Genomic DNA, 26,234 nt, shown 5'->3' with positions numbered 1-26,234 from the left:
AAGGTGGCCCTCACCCAGAGTGCTCAACTCACCCTTCAGGTTAAAAATAACCAAGGTAAGGGCCTGGTGGTGCGGGGGCAGTGGTGTGAGAAGTCCTGTCTTCCCACTATCTGCCCATCAGTCCTTTGGAGGGGAGGAATGTGCCCAAGGACTAAAAAAAGGCCCTGGAGCCAGAGGGGCTAGGGCGACAGACCTTTCATGGGCAAATCTGGAGGCCCTCTTGTCCTCTTGTCACCTCCAGAGCCAAGGGATCAAGGGAGGAGGGGCCGGGAGGGGAGAGAGGTGGGAGGGAGGGTCCCTAGGGAAGGACTCCAAATTTAGGCAGTGGGTGGGTGCAGCGGGATATAAAGGATCGTGCTCTAGGGACAGACTGACACTCCTCTGAACTAGGTAAGATGGGGTTTGGGTGGGAGCTCCGTGGCCAGCCCTCAGAGCCCCCAACTTGAGGGGAACGGGGGGTGCAGGTCAGTCGGAGGCCCAAGGGTTCTGCTAAAACTGACTTTCTCCAGCCCTGGGAAGTTTCCACTGACAGAGGGGAGGTTCCAAGGGAAAAACCAGAAACCTCTTTTCTTCTCCTATCTGCATTTCTTTCCCTGCATCTGTCCTCTCCTGCTTTCTGTATCCTCCGTGTGCTTTCTCCATCTTTGTCCCTCCTTGGATGGCTTCCCTCTCTTTGTCCAATTTTATTTTGCCTCTTGGTCTTTGTCAGTACTTGTCACTATCATACTTCTTTGTCTGTCTCTCCTCCTGCCTTTCACGGCTGCGTGTTCTAATCTCCTTGCCTCTCTGTTTCCAACTCGGATTCCACAACCCACTCCTCTCACTTGTACTAGCTCTGCATCCTTTCTTTCCTGTCTCTCTGCCTCTCCTCTGCCCCTGACTGCCCATGTCGGTCTGTCCCACTCGGCTGGCTCTCGGTTTAGCCTCCCGGCTTACTTCTCCCCACGGGCCTGCCTCCGTTGTTCCTCATTATCCTTGTCTGTTCTTCCCTCTGCCTGGCTGTACCTCTGTGGCTCCGCCCATGGTCCAGAGTCTCCAGGATTCTCTGTGAAGAGATCGCCAGGTGAGAACCACCCCAGTTTCCTCCTGGAAGCCAGGTTGCTGCACCAGGGGCCCCCTGTCTCTCCTCTGAGCAGCTCAGCACCTCGCCTTAGCAAACTCTAGCCAATTCCACGCCACGCAGACCCCTCACAGATTCTCCTTCCGCTTCACATCAGAGGGCAAGGGAAGCAGAACCCGAGTTGGGGAGGGCGGGACCCAGGCCACGTAGGGAGGTGAGAGTGATAGGACCCAGGTGGGGCAGAGAGCTGGGGGGCAGAGGGCAATGCCACCCACTGAGGCCTGGGCCCTCCTGTCTCAGCCGCAGAGGAGGGACAAGATGACCGATGCCCAGATGGCCGATTTTGGGGCGGCGGCCCAGTACCTCCGCAAATCAGAGAAGGAGCGTCTAGAGGCCCAGACCCGGCCTTTCGACATCCGCACTGAGTGCTTCGTGCCGGATGACAAGGAAGAGTTTGTCAAGGCCAAGATCTTGTCCCGGGAGGGAGGCAAGGTCACTGCCGAGACGGAGAATGGCAAGGTGCGTGGGGCACAGCACAGGGTGGTGGGTGTAGGGGTGGAGCCACCTGCAGTGGGAGCTGAGGGGCTCTGGAGAAGAGCCAAAGCCAGCGGGGGTGCTGGATGAGCCCCCCTCGAGAAGCCCAGCATCTGAGTGAGAACTGACCTTTCTTGTTAGGTCTGAGCAGGTGTAACAAGGTCCCACGCCAGCCCGTTGCCAGAGAGGATGCTGGTGGCCGAAAACCTCAGCTGGTTTCCTCCTCAGAGGGGACTTGTAGATAAAGAGGGTATAGACACAGCATCAAATGAAGCTCCCTTCTCAAACCTGCATCCCTCCACTCTGCCTCAGTTTCCTCCATGAACCAACTCTCCCCAGTCCTCGCCAACCATACCAAGAGCAAACTTTTAACGATGAACGCAAAGAGCAGGAACCCTTAAACTGAACGCTCGGTCCAGGCCTGACAACCGGCACTCAGAAATCCACGGTCCTGGTCCCTCATGCCAGCCACGAGAACTGTCACTGGTCAGCAGCAGTGCCTCAGAACCGTGTGCCTCGCAGACATGCTGGCTGACTGTTGCGTCCCATTGAGGTGTGTAATAACAGGCCACAACCTCTGGGGACTTTGACCCTGAACCCAGCTCTGCCACTAGCAGCCACCATGCTGGCAAATCATTTAGTTATTCGATCCACAGCTTTCTCCACTGTAAAAAATGCTGGAATGCCTACTTGCAGGATCTCATGATGTCAGGGCACGGCAAACTGACCAGTGGCGATCAAACCATTTGACAGTGACCAATGAAGAGTGTAGGGTAGATGGGTGAGATGTTTTTCCAGTAGTGCCAAGGTTTGCCCCGAGCAACTGATGCCCTCAAGTACTGCCCCCAGGAGTCAGGGTAAGGTGTGTGTGCACAGGTCAGAGAGTGGCCAGCCCTAGACAATTAAGCAGGGACTGAAAGGTGATGCTCATGGGCACAGGGTCTGGGGAACTGGCAAGACACAGGGACTCTAGGACAGTCCCTAGGAAGGGAGAGACAGTGGGCATGGGGAGCTATGGGTCAGGGCCCAGGCACTGGTGAGAGAAGAGCTAGGGGAACGAGACCAGGTCACAGTCTGTATTCTGGGAGGAGGTAAGTGGGCGATGCTGGCAAGGGTCCTGGTGGGAGCGTGGTCACCCCTGTCCTACTGCCCCTACCCCCTCCCCAGGTGGTGACCGTGAAGGAGGACCAGGTGTTGCAGCAGAACCCACCCAAGTTCGACAAGATCGAGGACATGGCCATGCTGACCTTCCTGCACGAGCCTGCGGTGCTTTTCAACCTCAAGGAGCGCTACGCAGCCTGGATGATCTACGTGAGTGTGTCCTGCACAGAGTCCAAAGTAGGCCGGGGCGATTCTCTCACAGGGAGGGGGTTGGAACTCTCCCAAAGGGCTCTCTGCCCCCATCCCATCCCTGGTCAGCTGCAGGAAGAGAGGAGCCAGCTGGGCTGACCAGGGACTCCTCTGCCTGTCACCACTGCCCAATCCAGGCTCTCCCTTCCAACTTCTCGTGACTGCCCTATCTCCCGCTTCAGACCTACTCGGGCCTCTTCTGCGTCACCGTCAACCCCTACAAGTGGCTGCCGGTGTACAACGCCGAGGTGGTGGCCGCCTACCGGGGCAAGAAGAGGAGCGAGGCGCCGCCCCATATCTTCTCCATCTCCGACAACGCCTACCAGTACATGCTGACAGGTGGGCCGGCTGCTCTGACCTGCGCCCCCTCAGCCCCACACCCGTGGACCTGGGCCCTCAGCCCTGACCCCATTGCCTCTGTTCTTTTCTCTTCCAGATCGGGAGAACCAGTCAATCCTCATCACGTGAGCAAACACCATCCACCCACAGAGGGCCGTGGGCTGGGGGGGGGGGGGGACCCAGGCTGATTCCTGGGAGTGATGGGGTGGGGAGGAAAGGTTTAAGGAGGAGACTGCAAGAAACCGGGCTCTCCGAGGAGTGCCAGAGTGACCTACAGTGCTGGGCAGACTCTGCAGGGAGCTGGGCCCCGGGGGAGGAGATTAGATGGCTGGGACTCTGAGAGAGGAGGGTGCAGTGCTGAACTTCGAATGGAGGACGGTGGGAATCTGGGTTCTGATGGGTCCCTGTTGCCCCTAGCGGAGAATCTGGGGCAGGGAAGACTGTGAACACGAAACGTGTCATCCAGTACTTTGCCAGCATCGCAGCCATAGGTGACCGTGGCAAGAAGGACAACGTCAATGCAACGAAGGTGCCGGGTGGGCCACGGGCTCGGCAGAGGGGGACTGCGGGGCGGGCTGACCAGGTGACCCCTAGCCCTGCCCTGGGAAACAGTGTGGACTGCATCCCTGAGCCCAGTGCTCAAGACCTACGTGGCAGGAGACACACACTCTGAGGTCTGAATATGACCCCATGGAGCTGCAGACCCACCAGCAGTCCATCCAGCCACACCCCCGCCCTCCCCACCACCACCTGGAGGTGGACTGGAGATGCAGCCCTGCGCTCTGCTCCCTCTGCAGGGCACCCTGGAGGACCAGATCATCCAGGCCAACCCCGCCCTGGAGGCCTTCGGCAATGCCAAGACCGTCCGGAACGACAACTCCTCCCGCTTCGTGAGTGCACCTGACCACTGCCAACTGGCCTCATGCGGCCTCAACAAAAAAAGGGGGATGCAGTTTTGCCAACAGTCACCCCACCTGGTTGATTGTCCTGCATTTGGTTTTGGGATATCAAATAACACACACACACACACACACACACACACACACACACACACACACATACACACGCACGCACGCACTCCAAACCCTCTCCACTCAGCCTGGCCCCCGAGTGCTGGGAACTCAAGAAAAGAGACCCAGTGCCACCACAGCTGTTCCAGAGCTGAGTAACAGGGCTGATTTGGGTCACATTCTAGATTTTCCTTATGACTGTTTCCAAAGCTCTTCCACACTGGAAGTGGGAAGAGAGAGCATGGGCGTTGGAGCCAATTCCCCAGCATTCCATCTGCCCAGCAAGTCCCCACACCTCTCTGAGCCTCAGTTCCTTCATCAGTGAGACAGAGGTAGTAGTATCTACCTTGCTGGTTATTGGGAGGATTACAAGAGATCATATCAGAGGTACAAGCAGGACACATTCTATCAGTGTTCATTCCTGTGTCATTTCTTTCTTTTTTAAAAGAATATTTATTTATTTGGCTGAGCTGGGTCTTTAGTTGCAGCACGTGGGATCTTCACTGTGGCATGCGGGATCTTTAGTTGCGGCGTGCAGGATCTATTGATAGTCCCCTGACCAGGGATTGAACCTGGGCCCCCTGCATTGGGAGAGCAGAGTCCTAACAGCTGGACAACCAGGGAAGTCCCCTCCTGTGTCGTTTCTGCTCAGAGATCCCTGGGTGGCATGTGGGGATGGGCATCCTCTTCCCTGTTTTACTGATACTAAACTGGGATTCCAAAGAAGTCATTTACATTTCCAGAACCATCCAGGGCATTCTGGGTTGCATTGAGGTCCAGGATCTCCATGCGTCTCTTCTGGCCAGTTCTCTCACTCTTTGTCCCATCTGCCCCCAGGGGAAATTCATCAGGATCCACTTTGGAGCCACTGGAAAGTTGGCTTCTGCAGACATAGAAACCTGTGAGTACGTGAGGAGCCCTGCCCACACCTCCGGGGCCTCCACCTCTGCCTTCATCCCCGCTGGATGCCCCACCTCAACATTTCCACTCCATCTTCTGTCTCTGTCTACATTTGCCTCTTGGCTTTAGAATTCTTTTTCCTTTAAACCGTATCTTTCCCCTGGCTCTCTCCACTTGCCGTGAGAGCCCTTCTCCCCTGACCTCCACCCTTTTGCTGGCTTGGCTCTTTCCCTCCTTACCTGCCTTCCTCCCCTCTCCTCACTTCAGATCTCCTGGAGAAGTCCCGGGTGATCTTCCAGCTGAAGGCTGAGAGGAACTACCACATCTTCTACCAGATCCTGTCCAACAAGAAGCCAGAGCTGCTGGGTGAGCCCAGCCTGATGCCCCTGCTGCCCCCAGCGCCCTCCGCAAGCCCGCCTGTGCAGGGCAGATCCCTCCTCCTCCTCACCCGCCCCGCCAGCCTGCTCATCCGCCCTCCTTCCATCTGCCCATTGCCTTTCCCTTCCTCCCTCACCTTGGACTCCCCTGTGTCAATTCTTGTCTCCCTTTCCACCCTTCCTTGTTGCTTTACTCCTTCTCCTCTGCATTTGCCTCCCCTTCTCCCACCTGTCATTCGTCCACCATCCTCCCACCCTGGGTCCTCGCTGCCCACTTTTCCTTTTCTTCTGGCTCCTCCCCTTGGTCCTTGCTGACGGTCCTCCTCTCTACCTACTCCCGCTCTTCCCTTCTCCCCACCCCTCCCCTCACCGTGCCCCCTCCCACCCCCTTGTCCCCTGCCCTGCCCCTCGCCTGGACAGACATGCTGCTGGTCACCAACAACCCCTACGACTACGCCTTCGTGTCCCAGGGGGAGGTGTCCGTGGCCTCCATCGACGACTCTGAGGAGCTGGTGGCCACGGATGTGAGTGAGGAGGCAGTGGGAGGGCTCCCGGACTGCTGGGCCACCCGCCCCGCCACCCACTCTGCCTCTCTCGCCCTGCCCCAGAGCGCCTTCGACGTGCTGGGCTTCACTCCTGAGGAGAAAGCTGGCGTCTACAAGCTGACGGGCGCCATCATGCACTATGGAAACATGAAGTTCAAGCAGAAGCAGCGGGAGGAGCAGGCCGAGCCCGACGGCACTGAAGGTTCGATGACAGGAGAGCAGGCGCTGAGAAGGCCTGAGGGGATGGGTGTCCGCCCGTCATGCAGAGACAGTCCTCTGGGAGCACGGTTTCCCATTCTGTGTCCAAAAGGGGTGCCTTTCAACGATTTTTTTTTTTTTGGCTGTGTTGTGTCTTCGTTGCTGTGCGCGGGCTCTCTCTAGTTGCGGTGAGCGGGGGCTACTCTTCGTTGCGGTGCGCAGGCTTCTCATTGCGGTGACTTCTCTTGTTGCGGAGCACGGGCTCTAAGAGCGCAGGCTTCAGTAGTTGTGGCACGTGGGCTCAGTAGTTGTGGCTCGCAGGCTTAGTTGCTCCGCGACATGTGGGATCTTCTCAGACCAGGAATTGAACCCGTGTCCCCTGCATTGGCAGGTGGATTCTTAACCACTGCGCCACCAGGGATGTGCCCCTTTCGATGATTTTTAAGGAGTTACGTTCACAGTAGCGATGTTAGGCCCACGATAGAGAAAGTGGGAAGAAACCAGGAATAGGAGAAGCAGGTGGTCGAAAGGCTATGCTTTCTCCCAGGAGCGGGCTCAGCCCCACCCCCAGTCCACCTGGCCCAGGCTCCAGGCTTTCTTCTCCATTAGAACCTAGCCAGATGCCACCCTCCATCCCAGACAGGCTGGCTCCCAGAGGACCTGAGGCTTGTGGGTGGGTGAAGGCAGGGACATGGGAGAAGAGGGCAGACAGGGCGGCGCCTCTCAATCCCGCTAGCTTCTCAACCCAGCTGCACAGAGCAGAAGTGAATTGGGGAGATTTCCTTCTGCACCCAAGACACCCCCAAGCCCAGGACTGATCTCTGCACATCCCCATCACTAATGCGGTGTGTATGTGAGGGATGCCCAGGCCTTGGGTGAGCCCCTCGCAGGCTCCGTGCCATGTTCTGTTTGGAAGGCAGGAAGCCAAGGGTCAGGACACAGCTCAGGGCATTGGCACATCACTGGGCCTCAGTTTCCCCCTCAGTGGAATGGAGCGAAAGCCCTTCCTAGCTCCCTCTAAGGCTATCTGGAGAATCCTTTGAGAAGGAGATGTGAAGGTGTGAACAGGGCTGGACAAACGCCCAAGAACGTTCCTCTTGGCCCACCTTCAAGGACCCCTTCTCTATGTCTGTTCAGATCAAATGTCAAGCCTCAGTTTCACAATAGCATGTCGCCAGTTATCACAAAACTCTTGAAATTAAACCAAATAAATTCCTTCTAAATAGAGATCATATGTTGGATGGCACATTTGGAGAGCTGGGGATTGGGGGAGGGTGACCAACTTGCTGTTAGGAACCTTGATTTCCCAGCCAGTCAAGTTGGCCAACACATAGATTCAGGGTAGAGCATGCCCAGTCCTGGGCTAGATCCTGGGATTGCGGACAAAGGAGGAAAGAAGCAGAGGACATCATCAGCCACAGTCCCTGCCCTGGAGAGATGAAGGGATGCAGTGTGGTAGGAGGTCCCGGGGTGAGGGAGGGGCCTGGGCTCCAGCCTGACTCAGGCACACACTGGCTGTGTCACCACTGCAAGCCTTGTGCCCTTCAGGCCTCTATTTGCAACTCTTTAACGAGAGAGGTGGGACCTGATGGTCCTGGTCAGGGAAAGAGGGTCTGCTGAAAGTGCTTGCTTATCCCTTTCCTTCTCCACCAGATGCCGATAAGTCTGCCTACCTCATGGGGCTGAACTCAGCCGACCTGCTCAAGGGGCTGTGCCACCCTCGGGTGAAGGTGGGCAATGAGTACGTCACCAAGGGGCAGAATGTCCAGCAGGTGTACTACTCCATCGGGGCGCTGGCCAAGGCCGTGTACGAGAAGATGTTCAACTGGATGGTGACGCGGATCAACGCCACCCTGGAGACCAGGCAGCCGCGCCAGTACTTCATAGGCGTCCTGGACATTGCCGGCTTCGAGATCTTCGACGTGAGTGGGGAGCCTGGGGGCCGGGAGAACAGTAACTCACTGGTCCGCACAGGCAGCCCCCGCTGGCTGCGCCGGCTACAGGCCAGGCGCGGGGACGGCGGTGGGCTCCGCAGTGGTGGAGACGGTCATGTGTCTTCAGGGGGCTCTCCCTCCCCGCCCTGACAGGGGAGGGGAGGGACCAGCTGCACCCCTTGCCGGGCTGGATGCAGCCCTGGGCCCACTCCATGGGCCACGGACAGCTGCCCGCCTGACCCGCTCCCCTCCCCCACCCCCCTGCTCTGTAGTTCAACAGCTTTGAGCAGCTCTGCATCAACTTCACCAACGAGAAGCTGCAGCAGTTCTTCAACCACCACATGTTCGTGCTGGAGCAGGAGGAGTACAAGAAGGAGGGCATCGAGTGGGAGTTCATCGACTTCGGCATGGACCTGCAGGCCTGCATCGACCTCATCGAGAAGGTGCCGCTTTGGCCCCTCCACCCGGGTCCCCTTCACCCGCCATCCCAGACAAAGTGGCAGCCCTGTCCCTCTACACCCAGGAAACTAGTCCCCAGAATCCCAAGCCCCCTTCCAGGCCCTGCTTTCACACACTGTGACATCACAAGCATACACAGGTCCAGCCCTTCCTTCTCTCCCCAGCACCTAAGACCTTGTCCTGTCTGGTGGACACCTCCCAGGGTCTTAAGAGGGGGATGTAGTGAAGGAGAGGGCTCCTGGCCCCTCTGACACCCCATGAGAAGCGTCATTCGTGGAAAGAAACTAGGCTGAAGCTAGACATGTTGGCTCCCCATCCTCTCCCTGTTGGCTGAGGATAAGCCCGTCTTCAGCTCCTCTTATCTATGGAGGGTCCTCAGAGGAGACAGGACGGAGCTGGTGGGAGGCTCCCAGTGCTGCTTTGCTCCCAGGGCTCCATTGCTGATGGAGGCCAGAGGCCGCAGCAACTGCCCCTCCCCCAGCCCAGCCACGGCCAGTCAGAAGACAGGGCCTTCCCCACAAGCTTTGCGTAGTTATCCGGGGTGCTGCTCTTCCAGAGGCCTCAGATTTCCCTGAAACTGTATGTAAAAGTGTGTGTGGACTGGTGGTGGGCGAGGTGTACATGCAAGTGTGTGTGTGTACGTGCATTTTTCTGGGGAGGGGTCTTTGGATTCGCCAAATTCTCAGTAGGATCCCTGTCCCAGGAAAAGTCAAGAGCTGCTACACTTTCTGAAGTGCAGGACATTGTGCAGAACCTGGATCCCTCTAACCATTCCTTGAACGATTGTTACCCGTCATATAGGCACGAGTCTGGCCTGCCCTGTAGTCTGGCGCCTCTGACACACTTCTGTCCCAGCCTTCACCCTGCGCTGGGGCAGGGAGCCATTCAGGAAGAAGGGGCTGTTCTGTGAGCCCTGGGGGGCCGGGGGGTGGGGATTGGGAGTACAGGGCTCTTCTCTGGGTCCACTGGGGCAGAAAGAGGTTACATTGGCCAGATCTGAATGTATTCGGATTTAGGTTAACTCCAGGAATATTGGCTTCCTGTATCGGGACACGAGGTACCAGCTCGAGCTCTCTGTGGCCTGCCTGCTACACTGGGCTGCAGTCTCTCCTCTGTCGGGGTATGGGACTCTGCAAGCCTGGGAGTGCACTCAGAGATGCTCTCCCCCTCCCCACCCCGCCATCAGCCCATGGGCATCATGTCCATCCTGGAGGAGGAGTGCATGTTCCCCAAGGCCACTGACATGACCTTCAAGGCCAAGCTGTACGACAACCACCTGGGCAAGTCCAACAACTTCCAGAAGCCGCGTAACATCAAGGGGAAGCCGGAAGCCCACTTCTCCCTGATCCACTACGCTGGCACCGTGGACTACAACATCATAGGCTGGCTGGAGAAGAACAAAGACCCGCTCAACGAGACGGTAGTGGGCTTGTACCAGAAGTCCTCCCTCAAGCTCATGGCCACACTCTTCTCCTCGTATGCCTCCGCTGATGTCGGTAAGAGGGCAGCCCTGCACTGCTAGAGCAGTTCTGGAGGTGCAAGGAGCCAGGATCCCGCTGCTTCAAAGCACACAACTCTAAAGGCAGGAGGGAGCCTGTGAGCCACGGGAGGGGGTCAGGAGATCCCACAGCGGCCCATCTCTACCCCTTCTGTGGAAGTGCCATTTTCCCCTTTGGGTTATGGACGTCGTTGTACATGCTGTGCATCTCTTCAAGACTCTGGGCGACTGAAGATCAGTCAGGGTGGCACGCACATCACTGCAGCAGGCCTGGCATGGAGCCGTGCCTGCAGGAGGTCACAGTAAATGTTGAGAGGATCACTGAACATACAGTAGAACAAACGCGCCTCCAGTTCAGAGAAGGAAGAGAAAGGGTGTGAATTGAAACGATGAGGGTAAAGTACAAGAAGAAAAGTAGAAAGTGGAAAGATGTAAGCATGGGTCGGGGTTAGAAGGGATTGGGAGGAGAAAGCACTAATGTTATTTCAATGCTTGCTTTGTGCCAAGCACTGGAAGGCATGCTCCATGCTTGATCTTTTCTAATCTTCTTCTCCTCTTCATGAGAAAACTGAGACTTAGAGAATAACTTGCCCAAAGTCACACATCTAGTGAGAGGTAGAGCCTTGCCCCTAGCCGAGGGCTCCTCCGTTTTCAAGCCCTTGTTCATCATTCCTTCTCTTGTTATTAGGGGACAGCAGTAAAGGCAAAGGAGGCAAGAAAAAGGGCTCATCATTTCAGACAGTATCGGCCCTCCACCGGGTAAGAAGGGCCCAGAGATGCCAAGAGACTTGTGGTGGGCAGGCCCAGCCCAGAGCATTTTGTCTGCACCACCCTAACCTGATGCTCTGAGTTTGGAGAGGAAAGAAGCTAGAGTTATGTGGCCGTTTTTGGCATGTAAATTCTATACAAGCCTGAACTCACATCATAAATTATGTATCAGCTCCCTATCCCTTTGAGGGTTCTGGTGACAGGTTGTCTGGGTCCCAGGGCTCAGGGAACAAAGGGATGGTCCCTGTGGCTCCTGACCTCCAACTCTCATCCACCCCCAGGAGAATCTGAACAAGCTGATGACCAACCTGAGGACCACCCACCCTCACTTTGTGCGCTGCATCATCCCCAATGAACGGAAGGCTCCCGGTGAGCGATGCACAAGGGTCTAGTCTGGAGAGGGCACTTGGCATCCACTTGCCCTAAGGCTGACCCCCTCCCTCTCCCTTCCTGCCACAGGGGTGATGGACAATCCCCTGGTCATGCACCAGCTGCGCTGCAATGGCGTGCTGGAGGGCATCCGCATCTGCAGGAAGGGCTTCCCCAACCGCATCCTCTACGGGGACTTCCGGCAGAGGTGGGTACCAGGGCCCCCCAGGGCTCAGGGAACAGGGGGAGCACGGGCAGCCTCGGGTGGGAGGGGAGTCTTCATGTGGCCTCAGATTCTGTGGGCAGAGCAGATCAGTGCAGAACGTGGGTAACTACGGGCACCTCCCTCCCAGGTACCGCATCCTGAACCCGGCAGCCATCCCCGAGGGCCAGTTCATTGACAGCAGGAAAGGGACAGAGAAGCTGCTGGGCTCCCTGGACATTGACCACAACCAGTACAAGTTCGGCCACACCAAGGTGAGTCTAGAGCCCCGTAGGGTGGCGTTGCAGGATGTGCGACCATGCTGAGTGGACCAGCTGGGAGTTTGGAAGGCAGACCCCTGATTCCTGGCTACCCGTATCAACCAAGGGCTGGAACCCAGGCTTCCTTTCTGTCTTGTTTTTCACATTTCACTCCCAGGTCTAGGATGTGTGGGTAACAGGGCCCTGGGAAGCTGAGCCAGGGTCTCCCACACTCTCCCTCCACCCTGGCTACCCTTCTCTGAGGCTGTGGCCCCCTTGGCTCTACCCCTCACCCCCAGGTGTTCTTCAAGGCGGGGCTGCTGGGGCTGCTGGAGGAGATGCGGGACGAGAGGCTGAGCCGCATCATCACCCGCATCCAGGCACAAGCCCGGGGTCAGCTCATGCGCATTGAGTTCAAGAAGATCCTGGAGCGCAGGTGAGGCTGGAGGGAAAGAGAGAGGCACTCTCAGACGTGTAAGAGGCAGACAAGCAGAGCCAAGTGGCGTGGGTCAGAAGACCTAAATTCAAATCCTGGCTCCACCACTTACTAGCTAGCCTGGGCAAGTGACTTTGCCACTCTGGGTCTCATTTTGAATTCTTTAAAAAAGAAAATTCCCCTTAGGGAAATACAAATTAAGACTCCAATGAGATACCATTTTAAAACACTAGATTGACAAAAGTCAAGAAGTCTGACCCACTGCTTATGGATGTGTAAATGTGTGCAATCTCTTTGGAAAACAATGTATCATTTTCTTTTAAAGTTGAACAGTTACATACCTTTCCACTCCTGAGTGCATTCCCACAGAGAAACTCCTGCACGTGTTCAACATCAGACAAAAAAGAATCTTTATAGTAGCATTGGTCAAAATAGCAAAGATCTGGAAACAACTTGAATTTTCATCCACAGGAGAATGGGTGAATAGTAGTATACTCATTCAGGGGAATATTATAAAGCAATGAAAAAGGAGGAAACTAAAACTACATGGTACAACATGTTTGAACCTTAAGAGCATATTGCTGAGTAAACAAAAGCAAGTCACAGAAGGATACCTATTGTGTGATGCAATTTTTTTTTGATGCAATTTTTATAAAGCTCAGAAATAATTTTTAAAATAGCATATTGTTAAAAGATGCATACATATATGGTTAAAATATTTTTTGAAAAAGTTAGGAAACAAAAAACACTAGATTCAAGGTAGTGGCTGCTTCTGGTGGAAGGACCAGGAAAGGGGATGGGGTGGAGCCCACAGGTAGAATCTATGATGGCAATGCTCTAGCTCTTGTTTGGGTGATAAGTTCATGGACAGTCATTTTGTTTCATGCTTCATAACTTACACATATGTTATAGATATTCCTAAATGGAAAATATCATATTTTTAACATGCTTGAGGTTCTTATGAGATTAGAAACACCGAACACAGTAGACATTCTACAAGTGGTAGCTCCCATAGCTACTAATACTCCAGTAAGGAAGATATAAACTGCCCTTTTGTTGAATTGATCAATTAATAAATATTTATGGAGCAACTCCATGTTCAGTGTGGTTACGCTGAGGTGGGGTTGCCTATCAAGGCTACAAGACGGGGTTCCTGCCCTCAGGTGCCTACAAACTTGCTTAGATGTGCTGGGAGCCGAGTGCTGCTGGCCCCATGATTGTGAAGTTCTCTTTTACAGTGCCCTTCCCTGCCTCCATGTTTCTTTGCCAGGGATGCCCTGCTGGTAATCCAGTGGAACATTCGGGCCTTCATGGGGGTCAAGAACTGGCCCTGGATGAAGCTCTACTTCAAGATCAAACCGCTGCTGAAGAGCGCAGAGACAGAGAAGGAGATGGCCACCATGAAGGAGGAGTTTGGGCGCCTCAAAGAGACGCTGGAGAAGTCGGAGGCTCGGCGCAAGGAGCTGGAGGAGAAGATGGTGTCCCTGCTGCAGGAGAAGAATGACCTGCAGCTCCAAGTGCAGGCGGTGAGACCATTTCTCCTCTCCCCTCCCCTGGATTATAGCCCGTCTCATCACCATGGACTATGAGTCTCGGAGCTCTGGCTCTCTTTAAGACCCTGGATCTCTCCTGTCTTTCATCACCATCTCTCCTCTCTGTCCTCTTCTCCCAGGAACAAGACAACCTCAACGATGCAGAAGAGCGCTGTGACCAGTTGATCAAGAACAAGATCCAGCTGGAGGCCAAGGTGAAGGAGATGACCGAGAGGCTGGAGGACGAGGAGGAGATGAACGCCGAGCTCACGGCCAAGAAGCGCAAGCTGGAAGACGAGTGCTCTGAGCTCAAGAGGGACATTGATGACCTGGAGCTGACGCTGGCCAAGGTGGAGAAGGAGAAGCACGCAACAGAGAACAAGGTGAGGGCAGCTCCCTCTGGCTCCAGCCCAAGTCTCCTCAGGATTCCCAGACCTGAGTGTGGCCCTGGTCCTTGGCATTGGAGGTCTCCACAGATGTCTCCAGGTTGGTGACCTTTGACCCTAAAGGGGATGGGGTTCTTGGTCAACAGGTGAAGAACCTGACAGAGGAGATGGCTGGGCTGGACGAGATCATTGCCAAGCTGACCAAGGAGAAGAAAGCTCTGCAAGAGGCCCACCAACAGGCCCTGGATGACCTTCAGGCTGAGGAGGACAAGGTCAACACCCTGACCAAGTCTAAGGTCAAGTTGGAGCAGCAGGTGGATGATGTGAGTAGCAACAACCATGCTCCATCCCTCTCAGGTTGGGATTTTTCAGGCAACACCGATGGCCAAGGGGTTCCCAATCCCTAGAACTCACTTCCATGACCCCTGGGGCCCTTTTCTTTCTGCATTCCTCACTAGGCTGGGTCTCTAATCCTTCATGCTTGCAGGGCTAACTCTGCTGGTTTGACTTCCAATCCCATTGGACTTTGGGTTTAGAAGGGAGCAGAAGAGGATGCACTGTGGATCTCAGGTTTCCTACATCCTGTTCATTTTCTTTTCTCCACCAGCTGGAGGGATCCCTGGAGCAGGAGAAGAAGGTGCGCATGGACCTGGAGCGAGCCAAGCGGAAGCTGGAGGGTGACCTGAAGCTGACCCAGGAGAGCAACATGGACCTAGAGAACGACAAGCTGCAGCTGGAAGAAAAGCTCAAGAAGTAGGAGCCTGCGGCGGCTAGGAAGGGCTACTGAGGGTGTCTGGCCTGAGGGTTAGAGCGTAAGGTGCTGCAGCACCTCTGGCCAAGGCTGCTCTGGGCACACGGCCCCCGCCCCCCACCTTCACCCTCGGGGCCAGGGGGAGGGGACTGGTCCTCGCATGCCGAGGCAGAAGGAGAGGATGGGCACAGAGAAAGGAAAACCACCTGTCACCCTCTTCTCCTCCAGGAAGGAGTTTGACGTTAATCAGCTGAACAGTAAGATTGAGGATGAGCAGGCACTGGCCCTTCAGCTGCAGAAGAAACTGAAGGAGAACCAGGTGAAGTTCTTCTGGGTGGAGCCACCCAGGAGCTCAGTGGCGCTGAGGCAGCTGAGGCTGCAGGAGTTGCTTAGGGTTCTAGACAGTATCTAGAACTCCAAGCCGCCCGGAGGCCCCAACAGCCCTGACTTACAGGCACTTGGGAACATCAGCCTTCCCCCACTAGAGCAATAATGTCTTATTTCAGCAGGGCTATTTGGGGGAGAGGGTGGGGATCATACTTACTAAAAGGGCTTCTCTTGCTGAGCTATGCGCCACCTCATGGGTTTTCTGCTCTGGGACAATTGGTAGGGCTCCGTTCTCCTCTAACCCTTACTTTTGGTGCTTCTCCCCGCTTCATGGGGGTGAGAACGGCCTTCGTGGAGCACCTTCCCATGGGAAGCTCTGTTCTTATTCTTCCCAGGTATTTACCCTAGCCACTAACTCAGGCTGGATCCCCACAGAGCACCATGATATGGAGTCAATTCCTGCAAACTTGAGCAAGTCACTCCCCCCTCCTGAGCCTCAGATTCTCCTCTCATCTGTAAAATGGGACTAATGACCCCTGCCTTGCAGAGGACCAGAAGAGATATTGTTAGGAACCCACTTTGTCAACCAAGAGGCGACATATATATGTCATTTTAATATAGCTCAGGCTAGAGAAGTGAGCCAGCCACTTGCAAGAAGATGTTCTTTTGTCTTTCCCATGGCTTTCTCATCCCTCTGCAGGAGGAGATTGAATTAACAGCCAGAGTCTCCCTTGCCTTTAATGCACCCTGAATTCTAATGTGCTTTTAGTCCCGTGTTTGTCAGAAGAGCCCTGGAAGCAAGGAAGGCAGGTACTCTCATTCCCATTTCATAGCTGCAGAAGCTATACGGCCACATCTGGACATAGTGACCCCAAGGCCACAGGGACTCAGCTATTTATCCTCTCATTTTCTTATGGGACCACTAGTGGAGAGAGCTGATCTCCCCTCAGCATTCAGGGTCGATGGCCCAGGGTACAAGTGACACATGAACACAATTCCCCTCCTCTGGGGGCTGCTCAGGGGCTGGTCTGCCTTCAGTGATACTCTTCCCTCCCATCTTCTTGGGTGCCCCTTCTGGGTTTTAGCCCGAATATTAGGATGTCCCCAGGTTCTCCTACCCTGGTCTGGTCAACCTCTTTGACTGTTGAACCCAGAACAACTGTGCTGTTATCCTCACCAGGTCTTGGCAATGGGCTGTGGCTCCTCCTTCTTCCTGCCCAAGCTCTTGCACTCAGTCCCCATTCTCCATCCTGGGAGCAGGGGTATGGTGGGCCTCTCTCTGCTGCTCCCAGGACCCACACACACACATTCCATCAACACCATACATAACCACAGATGAAGGGATTCCACCAATCCTCCCCTTTGCTCCTGGCTAGTCAGACAACAGATCAAAATGGTAAATGGGACATTCTTTCAATTTAGTCAGGCCAAGGCTAAGGCCAGAAAATAACGAGGTAGGGACATGATACAGAGGAGGGCACCCTGCTAGCACTCACCTGGCCTGGAAGGGAACAATTAAGCTGGAACCCAGCCCTGGGCATAAATAAAGTAAGCCCTGGAGAGTGAGGAATATGGTTGATTAGACTTTGTGGTTAATTCGGAAGATTACAAAAGTTTTTGATTATTTTGAGGCACATTGTTGCAAATATTTGTAAAATACAAGCACCAGCTTTCCTGCCTTATCATTAGCAGAGCAGAGCCTAGTGAATCTGTGGAATCTTTGAGACCCAGGACCTCACGGGATCTCAAGATCCCTCTCTGAACACAGATTCTCAGGAATCAGGGCTGCGGATGCTCAGACTGGGTCTGAGATGCCCCTCCAGGAAATGCCTTGAAGGTTTGGCTTCAACCAAATTCCCACTGATGGTCTGTGTATTATAGGATGTTTGGCAGCCTCCCTGGCCCCTGCCCACTAGATGCCAGTAGCAACACCCCCTCCCCAAGTCATGACAATCAAAAATGTCTACAGACCTTGTTGACTGTCCCCTGGGGCACAGAATGTCCCCTGGTGAGAACCACTGCTCTGCAGGACCTGGGTGCTTTGGCCAGGAGCCTTCTAGAGCCCTGGGGAGGGGGCTCTGATGGAGAGGTCAGGCAGTGGGTCTGAGCCCCCTATACCCTGCCCAGGCACGCATCGAGGAGCTGGAGGAGGAGCTGGAGGCCGAGCGCACTGCCCGGGCCAAGGTGGAGAAGTTGCGCTCAGACCTGTCCCGGGAGCTGGAGGAGATCAGTGAGCGGCTGGAGGAGGCCGGCGGGGCCACGTCCGTGCAGATCGAGATGAACAAGAAGCGCGAGGCTGAGTTCCAGAAGATGAGGCGGGACCTGGAGGAGGCCACGCTGCAGCACGAGGCCACGGCGGCCGCCCTGCGCAAGAAGCACGCAGACAGCGTGGCCGAGCTGGGCGAGCAGATCGACAACCTGCAGCGCGTGAAGCAGAAGCTGGAGAAGGAGAAGAGCGAGTTCAAGCTGGAGCTGGACGACGTCACCTCCAACATGGAGCAGATCATCAAGGTCAAGGTGGGCCGTGCTCTCCTCTCCTCGCCCTCTCCTCTCTCACAGCCTCGCAGTGCGCCTTACTTCCACTTCCTCTCTGCCACTGCTCTTATTCTCACTCCCTTCATCACCCTCTGGTCTCTCTCCCTCTCTCCCTTGCACCTGCTTTGCCCTCCACCTGTGTCTCCATCTCCTCACCATCTCTCCCTTCTTTAATTCATGCATCCTCTCCAGATTGTGTCCCTCCAGCCCCGCCCCATTTCACCCCCCACCCCCTGCCTCTGTGCTCTCCCCAACCTTGGCCCTCCCTTCCTTCCTCCAGTCAACCCAGCCCCTCCCACATTCACCTTTCTCTTGTCCCTTACCGCCTGAAGGCAAACCTGGAGAAGGTGTCCCGGACACTGGAGGACCAGGCCAACGAGTACCGGGCGAAGCTAGAAGAGGCCCAGCGCTCCCTCAATGACTTCTCCACCCAGCGAGCCAAGCTGCAGACGGAGAACGGTGGGTGCCCCTAACCAGCCCTGTACCTGCCTCATGGAAGAGCGTCAGTTGCCCCCTTCCATGGCCCACAAACCCTTGTTCCCACCTGCAGGTGAGCTGTCCCGGCAACTGGAGGAAAAGGAGGCGCTGATCTCCCAGCTGACCCGAGGGAAGCTCTCCTACACCCAGCAGCTGGAGGACCTCAAGAGGCAGCTGGAGGAGGAGGGCAAGGTGAGGCCCGGCTACGGGGCAGCGGACAGGATTGATGGCAGCCCTGGGGCAACCAACCTCAGAAATGGAGACTAGAAGCTGCAGAGAGGCCTCTGTAATGAAAAAACCTCCAGGCCAGGTTCTTCTACTCTTCAGCTAAGCCACACCCGAACATCACTGAGTGCATCCTTTCTTATTTGGAAGGGATGGGCAAACTGGGAAGGTACCTTAAGGTGTTGAGATTCCACACCAGCCCTCACCCTGAAGGAGGCCGGGGCTTGGTTGAAGTTCATAGATATGAAAAGGATCTGGAGAATGGGGAAAGGGCCTTCCCTCCCACCTTCCCAGATGCTGAACCCACCTCCCGGTGCTGCCTCTCCCAGGCGAAGAACGCCCTGGCCCACGCGCTACAGTCAGCCCGGCACGACTGTGACCTGCTGCGGGAGCAGTACGAGGAGGAGACGGAGGCCAAGGCCGAGCTGCAGCGCGTCCTGTCCAAGGCCAACTCGGAGGTGGCCCAGTGGAGGACCAAGTATGAGACAGACGCCATCCAGAGGACCGAGGAGCTGGAGGAGGCCAAGTGAGTCCCGGGCGGCCCCCCACCCTGCTTCTAAGAGAGGAAGGCTCAAGAGGACATGGGTAGAGACAGGCAGAGTGGGCATGGGAGGCAGATTGACAACCTGCAGCGGAAGGCTGAGGTGGAAGAGAGGAGGTGGGGAGAAACGTGGTGGGCAATACAAGTGCTTGTGAGGGAGCTGGGATCCTGTGCTCTGAGTGAACCCTGGCTGGCCCTGACTCACTTCCTGTGACGGGCGAGCTTTTGGCCCGGGTTATACCTGATGCTCACGTATAAGACGAGCAAAAAGCTTGTTGGTCAGAGGAGCTACCGCCGATCAGCCTGGGTGGGGAGAGGTGAGGGCTGCCACCCTGATGCCGCTCCCCGTAGGGAAGAGCCTCTGTTCTAGGCACCCGAAGCCCTGGCTCCCTGGAGGCTGGGGTTCCAGGGCCTGAAGGGCTGCTCAGTGTCCCAAGGAGCTGTGTGGGAGGGCCGGGCCCTCCTCATCTGGCAGTTCAGGGAGGGGAGGTCCCAAGGCCCCGCTGTTCCCAGGTAGAGTGACACACATACACCCAACCGCCCCGGGCAGGAAGAAGCTGGCCCAGAGGCTGCAGGAGGCGGAGGAGGCCGTCGAAGCAGTCAATGCCAAGTGCTCCTCGCTGGAGAAGACCAAGCACCGGCTGCAGAATGAGATCGAAGACCTGATGGTGGACGTGGAGCGCTCCAACGCGGCCGCCGCGGCTCTGGACAAGAAGCAGAGGAACTTCGACAAGGTGGGCCCAGCCCGGGGGCTCGCAGCCAGGGGCCAGAGCAGGCGGGCAGGCGGGAGTCGGGAACGTCCTCCCGGGAGGCAGAGGCTGGGAGGAGGCTGAGCCCAGGACGGGGGCCTGGGCGCCCCTGGGGGTGGGGCTGGGGCTGCCCGGTGAGCCGCGTCGCGTCCCCGCAGATCCTGGCCGAGTGGAAGCAGAAGTACGAGGAGTCGCAGTCGGAGCTGGAGTCGTCGCAGAAGGAGGCGCGCTCCCTCAGCACCGAGCTCTTCAAGCTCAAGAACGCCTACGAGGAGTCCCTGGAGCACCTGGAGACCTTCAAGCGGGAGAACAAGAACCTGCAGGGTGCGGGCCCAGGCCGGGGGCGGGGGCGGGGGCGGGGCAGGGAGGGTCCGCACGTGGCGCCACCCAGCGGCTGCTAGAGGCGTGCCCCCCCGTTGGACCACGGCTGCCCCCAGCTGAGCGGCCCGCCCCTCCCACAGAGGAGATCTCCGACCTGACGGAGCAGCTGGGCTCCAGTGGAAAGACCATCCACGAGCTGGAGAAGGTCCGCAAGCAGCTGGAGGCCGAGAAGCTGGAGCTGCAGTCGGCCCTGGAGGAGGCCGAGGTGAGGGCCTGGCTCTGCCTGCACCCCTGCCTCCGACCCTCTCCTACCCACCCCTGCCCTCCTGTCTCTGACTCCGCACTCTACCTTACCTGGGGGTGACGCTGACCCAAGACAAAATCTATCAGCTCCTTATTCTTAGTCCAAGGTCATATACCCACTACCCATGACTACCTCCAAAGCCAAGGTCTGTGCAAAGGAAAATGCCACACACAGCTTGATCATAGGTTTGTTTCCCACTGGGTTTATAAAGTTGAAACCTGGCCATCATAACAACCCCTCAGACAGTGGGTGGGAACAGGGGCTCCAGAGTCAAACAGACTTGAGTTGGAAACTTGGCTTCAGGACCACCACTTTGTCATTGGGCAAGTTCCTTAACCTATCTGTACCTCGGTTTTCTCATCTGTAAAATGGCATCAGTTGTATATACCTCATAAGATTTTACGCATGACTATTATGAAGATTAAATGAGGTAACATGCTTAAGCACTTAATATATATTAGCTATTGTTACTGTTCATTTGTAAGAACCTAGCGATAGCCCTGAGATTTGGGGCTTCTAACTTTTTTCACTACAGGGTGAGGGACCTGGGAAACAAAGAGAAACGTTTGAATTTGTGGTTGTAAAAATCCTTCCCTTTTCTATGATATTTTAGATGGGTCAGGATCATGCAGTGTTGGTGCTGGAGGGTCTTGACAATTGTGAGCTCAGAACCCTTTCCTTGACAGAGGAAACCGGGGGTATCCAGCACTTCCTACCCCAGAGCACCCGGATGGCCTGGGATGCAGGTCCCCCCTCCCCATCTCTTCTCAGCTCTTCCCCTCCTGGCTGACACCTTGCATCCTCCCAGCCTCCCTCCCCAATGTACCCTGTGCCCTGACTGTCTACTTCGGTCCCTCTCCCCTCCAGGCCTCCCTGGAGCACGAGGAGGGCAAGATCCTCCGGGCCCAGCTGGAGTTCAACCAGATCAAGGCAGAGATGGAGCGGAAGCTGGCAGAGAAGGACGAGGAGATGGAGCAGGCGAAGCGCAACCACCTGCGGGTGGTGGACTCCCTGCAGACCTCCCTGGACGCGGAGACGCGCAGCCGCAACGAGGCCCTGCGGGTGAAGAAGAAGATGGAGGGCGACCTCAACGAGATGGAGATCCAGCTCAGCCACGCCAACCGCGTGGCCGCCGAGGCCCAGAAGCAAGTCAAGAGCCTCCAGAGCTTGCTGAAGGTACACGGTGACTCTTGGGAGCAGGAAGTCACCTCACCCAGGGAGGGGTGGTGGCCGAGTTGGGTGGTGGCGTCCCATCACAGCGCCAGATCCCTCCTGCCCCTGGGCCGTCGCAGACACCTCCCACAGGTCCCACCTGAGCCGCCGCCAGGGGCTCTCCACAGCGGCCAGTTCAGCTGACAGCCTTCTGATGGGCCAGAGCCCAGCTCCCTCTCTCACGCCCACTCTCCTGATGCGCAGGACACCCAGATCCAGCTGGATGACGCGGTCCGTGCCAACGATGACCTGAAGGAGAACATCGCCATCGTGGAGCGGCGCAACAACCTGCTGCAGGCCGAGCTGGAGGAGCTGCGGGCCGTGGTGGAGCAGACGGAGCGGTCCCGGAAGCTGGCCGAGCAGGAGCTGATCGAGACCAGCGAGCGGGTGCAGCTGCTGCACTCCCAGGTGAGAGGCCAGGAGAAACCCGCTGAGCAGCAGAGCCAGGCCATCTAACAATGTTCTGAATCAGATGCCCTGAGAAAGCATACGTCCAACCTGGATCATAAATCATTTCATCTCTTGGACCAGCTCGCCTCTGTTAGTCATGGCTGCGGAACCACAACCTTGAGAAAGGGGTCTACACTTAAAAGCTAAGAGTGTCATGGTTGATGGGTGGTGTCTGGCAAAAATCACAAATCTGGGAGTCGTGGAATGCATGCTGTGATGTGACATCCTACATCTAGAAGACAGCCAGCCTCAGCTTGCTGTATTAAAATGGGACTTTTGGAGTTGAAAGAAGCACAACCGCATCTACTTACAAACCAAATTCTCCACAGAACACCATTTTTCTGCAATCCCATACACACTGTTTTCAGCTATACTCGGTAATGAGTTTTTATGTCCATCTTACTGCACTGCCCTGTGGAGTTTTGTTCCGTAATCTAGTACATATGGGAATGACATCACCCACTGATGTGGTCCTCTCTTCCTTACCCCACTCTTTCTATAACTATAGTCACTTCCAGGATACAGTCCCTTTAAACAAGTTTTTCCCATTTTCCTTGGAATATTTTCATACTCCTGCACAGACATGTTACTACAGAGCTCAGGAGTAGAACTACAGACCCTTTCCTGCTTGAAGTCTTTCTTCAGAGCTGAGTCCCTTTAGATATAATGTCTAGAATATATCTATTTTCATAGGAAAAGAGAAAACAGGTGCAAAACAAGGAAAATACTAAAAGCAAGACATGTTTTTTAAAAAATGACCAGTTCTAATTTTCTCTGGGTAAAAGTGTAGAATCAGGCAGCAAAGCATACATTCAGTAGTTTTCCTTACCTTTATCTAGAACACCAGCCTCATCAACCAGAAGAAGAAGATGGAGGCAGACCTGTCCCAGCTTCAGAGTGAAGTGGAGGAGGCAGTGCAGGAGTGCAGGAACGCCGAGGAGAAGGCCAAGAAGGCCATCACGGACGTGAGTCCCCCCGCCCCCCTGCCTGCTCCAAGATAAGGTTTCCTTTGGCTTGAAGACTTCAACCACGTGTCGCCTCTCTCCTGTGCACAGGCCGCCATGATGGCGGAGGAGCTGAAGAAGGAGCAGGACACCAGCGCGCACCTGGAGCGCATGAAGAAGAACATGGAGCAGACCATCAAGGACCTGCAGCACCGGCTGGACGAGGCCGAGCAGATCGCCCTCAAGGGCGGCAAGAAGCAGCTGCAGAAGCTGGAGGCCCGGGTGCGGGAGCTGGAGAATGAGCTGGAAACCGAGCAGAAGCGCAACGCGGAGTCGATCAAGGGCATGAGGAAGAGTGAGCGTCGCATCAAGGAGCTCACCTACCAGGTGCGGGCGCGGCGGCTGCTCTGGGGCCGGGCCCTTGGGAGTGGACGTGAAAGCGCATCCCTCGCCCCACCTCCTTACCCACACAGGCCCCGCACAGAGCCTCCCAGCCCTCCTGCCACCTGCTCCTTGAGAAGCTGTCTTGAGATTAATTTTCTTTCACAATCTCTGGAGACAGTTTGGCTCGAGTCCATGAATTTTTCTAGCGAAGGGAGAATCTACTTCTACTTCTTGAAAGCTCTTTGAACCAGCATTTCCCCAGTTTTTTAATAACCTGAAGTGCTACCGTGAAGGCTTCAGAACAGTCCAAGCCATCTTTCCACCAGCCTCAGAGGCAGGGGCGTTGTGTGGCATTTTTGTGATGAAAGTCAGGGATGGGAAAAGACTCAGATCTTCCGTGGAACTTCTGGGACAACAAACAGAAGGCCTTAGAGAAAGAAATCCCAAAATGTTCTAAGCCCTCCATCTGTATAGCTCAGAGCTTATGCCCTTGATCTGGTATTTTCACAGTGTGCCTGGGCAGGAGAGACAGAGAAAGGGGGTATTGGTCCATTTGACAGCTGGATATGAGAGGCACAGGAAAGAGATACAGACGTAGAACTTCAGGTGTATCGTGGGCATAAGTGGCAATAGCATCCTAGCACATGCAATGATCGGGAATGATCACGCGACATTGGAGCCACTGATCCTGGTGCCCAATACCTGACCCAGTACAATGCATATTGGGTTATGATAGATTAGAATGATCTGGATTATGATAATCCCTTCTTTCTGCTTTCCTCATTAGTCCTCTCTGGTCACTCCAGAACCACTGGCCAAGAGCACCTCTGGTGCTCCAGATTAGAGCTGAAACAGCCCTGATGTCTCCATATTATCAGATGAAGAAATCCCGTTTGGTTCCGAGCCCCTCCTCCCATTTCTCACCTTAGGGCCACAGCCCTCCTTGCTTTTTAGATCCTGGACTGAGGACCTTGCCGTGCCCTTTGACCTATAAGTAGTGTCAGAGATGAAGTTTCCCCACCAGCTCTCTGACCTGGCCTGTTGGAGGGAGAAGCAGCTAAGGCGTGAGGAGAAGATGGGGTGGTGAGGGAGGGAAAGGTAATCGCTCTCGTTCCTCCCCCAACACTGGCTTCTCCCGCCCACATGCCCCCAGACGGAGGAAGACAGGAAGAACCTGCTGCGGCTGCAGGACCTGGTGGACAAGCTGCAGCTGAAGGTCAAGGCCTACAAGCGCCAGGCCGAGGAGGCGGTGAGTTCATGGTTTCCTCCACACACTCCTCCTATGTGTCAGAACCAGCAAGTGTCCACCCCAGCGTGAGGCCTGGATGGAGGGTTTGCTATTCACTTTAACTCTCAAACTCAGAGCTGTGTCAGGCACTCTAAGTTCATAAGAGCAAAGCTTATTCCACCCAGGACCTGCCCACAAGCTGCTTGTAATCCGTATACCGGTAAGCCCAAGAGAAGGCAGTGCAGCTGCTAATGGAGGTCAGGGGGCCAGCCAGTGCTGAAGGCTGGACGGTGGCAGGACAACTGGGCCTGGAAGAGGACCTGAGCAGGCATAGCACAGTGGGGAGGACAGAAGTGTGGATGTGACATGCTGATGAGCACACCTGTGCAGGAACCCCTGGCAGTCCAGGAGCATCTGTCAGTGTCACAGTTGGACAGGTGCGGTGAAGCTGGATTCTGAGGGCAGGGAGACCAGGCAGCTTGGGATTCCTCTTGGGCAACGAGTGGCTGGGAGTCTGAGTGCTGGACAAGTTTGAGGAGGGGGCCAAGCCAGGAGCAGGACACCCTTGGCAAGGCTGTTGCAGGAACACGGGTGAGGGGTAAGAGCGCTGAGCCCCTGGTCAGGGACAGGGAGTCCCCCAGACTAGGAGGCTGGGCCCCCTCTCTCCTCATCCTCCCGCCCCCCAAACCCCCGCAGGAAGAACAGGCCAACACCAACCTGTCCAAGTTCCGCAAGGTGCAGCACGAGCTGGATGAGGCAGAGGAGCGGGCGGACATCGCCGAGTCCCAGGTCAACAAGCTGCGGGCCAAGAGCCGCGACATCGGCGCCAAGGTGGGTCCCTCCCCAGACCCCGCTACTCACGCCCCTAGCAGCGCGGCCCCAGTGTCAGTGCCCTCTTAGTGGGCACTCCTCCCCCTGTATTTGGATAGCCCTGAGGGTCCCACAGCACTCACACCTGAGCATCCCCCCTCCTGCTCAGAGAAGCCCCCCACAGACTGGAACCTCCTTAGGAAGCCCAGTCCCACCCCCCCGAACCACAAGGACCCCTAAATGGGACCCCAAGATCCCTGAGGCCTGAACCTCTCCCCACTAAGGGCATCTCCCTTAGGCCCCTCAAAGCCCTGGAGATTCCCCCCCACACCCTTCCTCCCTCCCGCCAGCTGCCCCCTCACACCTTTTATTCTTTCTCAGCAAAAAATGCACGATGAGGAGTGACACTGCCTCTGAACCTTGCTCTTGCTGACCTGCAATAAACATGAGTGCCAGACTCTGCCTGAGCCCCTATCCTTCCCCGCCGACCATCCAGGAGCCATCCTGGACTCCTGGGGGAGGGGGGCCCTGCCCCTGTGTCAGAGCTGGGGGAGCCAAGACACCCCACATCTACAGAGGAGGAACCGGGCCCATAGAGGTGAGGCGGCTTCCCTGAGGTGGCAGAGCCGTGAGTCCCCCTACTGCTCAGCCAACCAGACAAGGGACGAGAGGGAGAAATTTCAAAAGTGGAGAAAACAAAGGCACCAGAGGGTGAGCCAATTCTCGACACTAGGAGACAGAATTTCACTGCTGAAACTGAAGCCACCCTCCACCTACCCTACCCCTGAGGCCACAGGAGTCCTGGGACACCTGTTCCCT

The 26,234-nt window shown here is 55.9% G+C and overlaps 1 protein-coding gene across 1 annotated transcript; it reads left to right on the top strand.

Annotated features, from left to right (window-relative positions):
• The first annotated feature begins 1,363 nt into the window (after positions 1-1,363).
• On the top strand, positions 1,364-25,872 carry MYH6 (myosin heavy chain 6). The gene is made up of 36 exons (XM_059913900.1): positions 1,364-1,579; positions 2,762-2,905; positions 3,127-3,283; positions 3,381-3,408; positions 3,701-3,812; positions 4,081-4,173; positions 5,131-5,194; positions 5,461-5,559; positions 5,991-6,094; positions 6,179-6,317; positions 7,967-8,235; positions 8,520-8,690; positions 9,893-10,202; positions 10,893-10,963; positions 11,254-11,341; positions 11,432-11,549; positions 11,695-11,818; positions 12,103-12,239; positions 13,510-13,765; positions 13,912-14,154; positions 14,304-14,480; positions 14,765-14,910; positions 15,137-15,227; positions 17,363-17,752; positions 18,103-18,229; positions 18,321-18,439; positions 18,802-18,998; positions 19,564-19,747; positions 19,921-20,086; positions 20,224-20,348; positions 21,255-21,563; positions 21,804-22,007; positions 22,889-23,014; positions 23,105-23,380; positions 24,531-24,626; positions 25,302-25,872. Exons 1-36 carry the CDS (start codon positions 1,379-1,381, stop codon positions 25,503-25,505), a joined length of 5,865 nt encoding a protein of 1,954 aa, XP_059769883.1. The 5' UTR covers positions 1,364-1,378; the 3' UTR covers positions 25,506-25,872.
• Positions 25,873-26,234: the final 362 nt, after the last annotated feature.

Source organism: Balaenoptera ricei, chromosome 2 (genome assembly GCF_028023285.1).
Source record: "Balaenoptera ricei isolate mBalRic1 chromosome 2, mBalRic1.hap2, whole genome shotgun sequence".
Lineage (NCBI taxonomy): Eukaryota > Metazoa > Chordata > Mammalia > Artiodactyla > Balaenopteridae > Balaenoptera > Balaenoptera ricei.
Note: the sequence above shows the minus strand (reverse complement) of the source record. Positions and strands in the feature narration are given on the sequence as shown.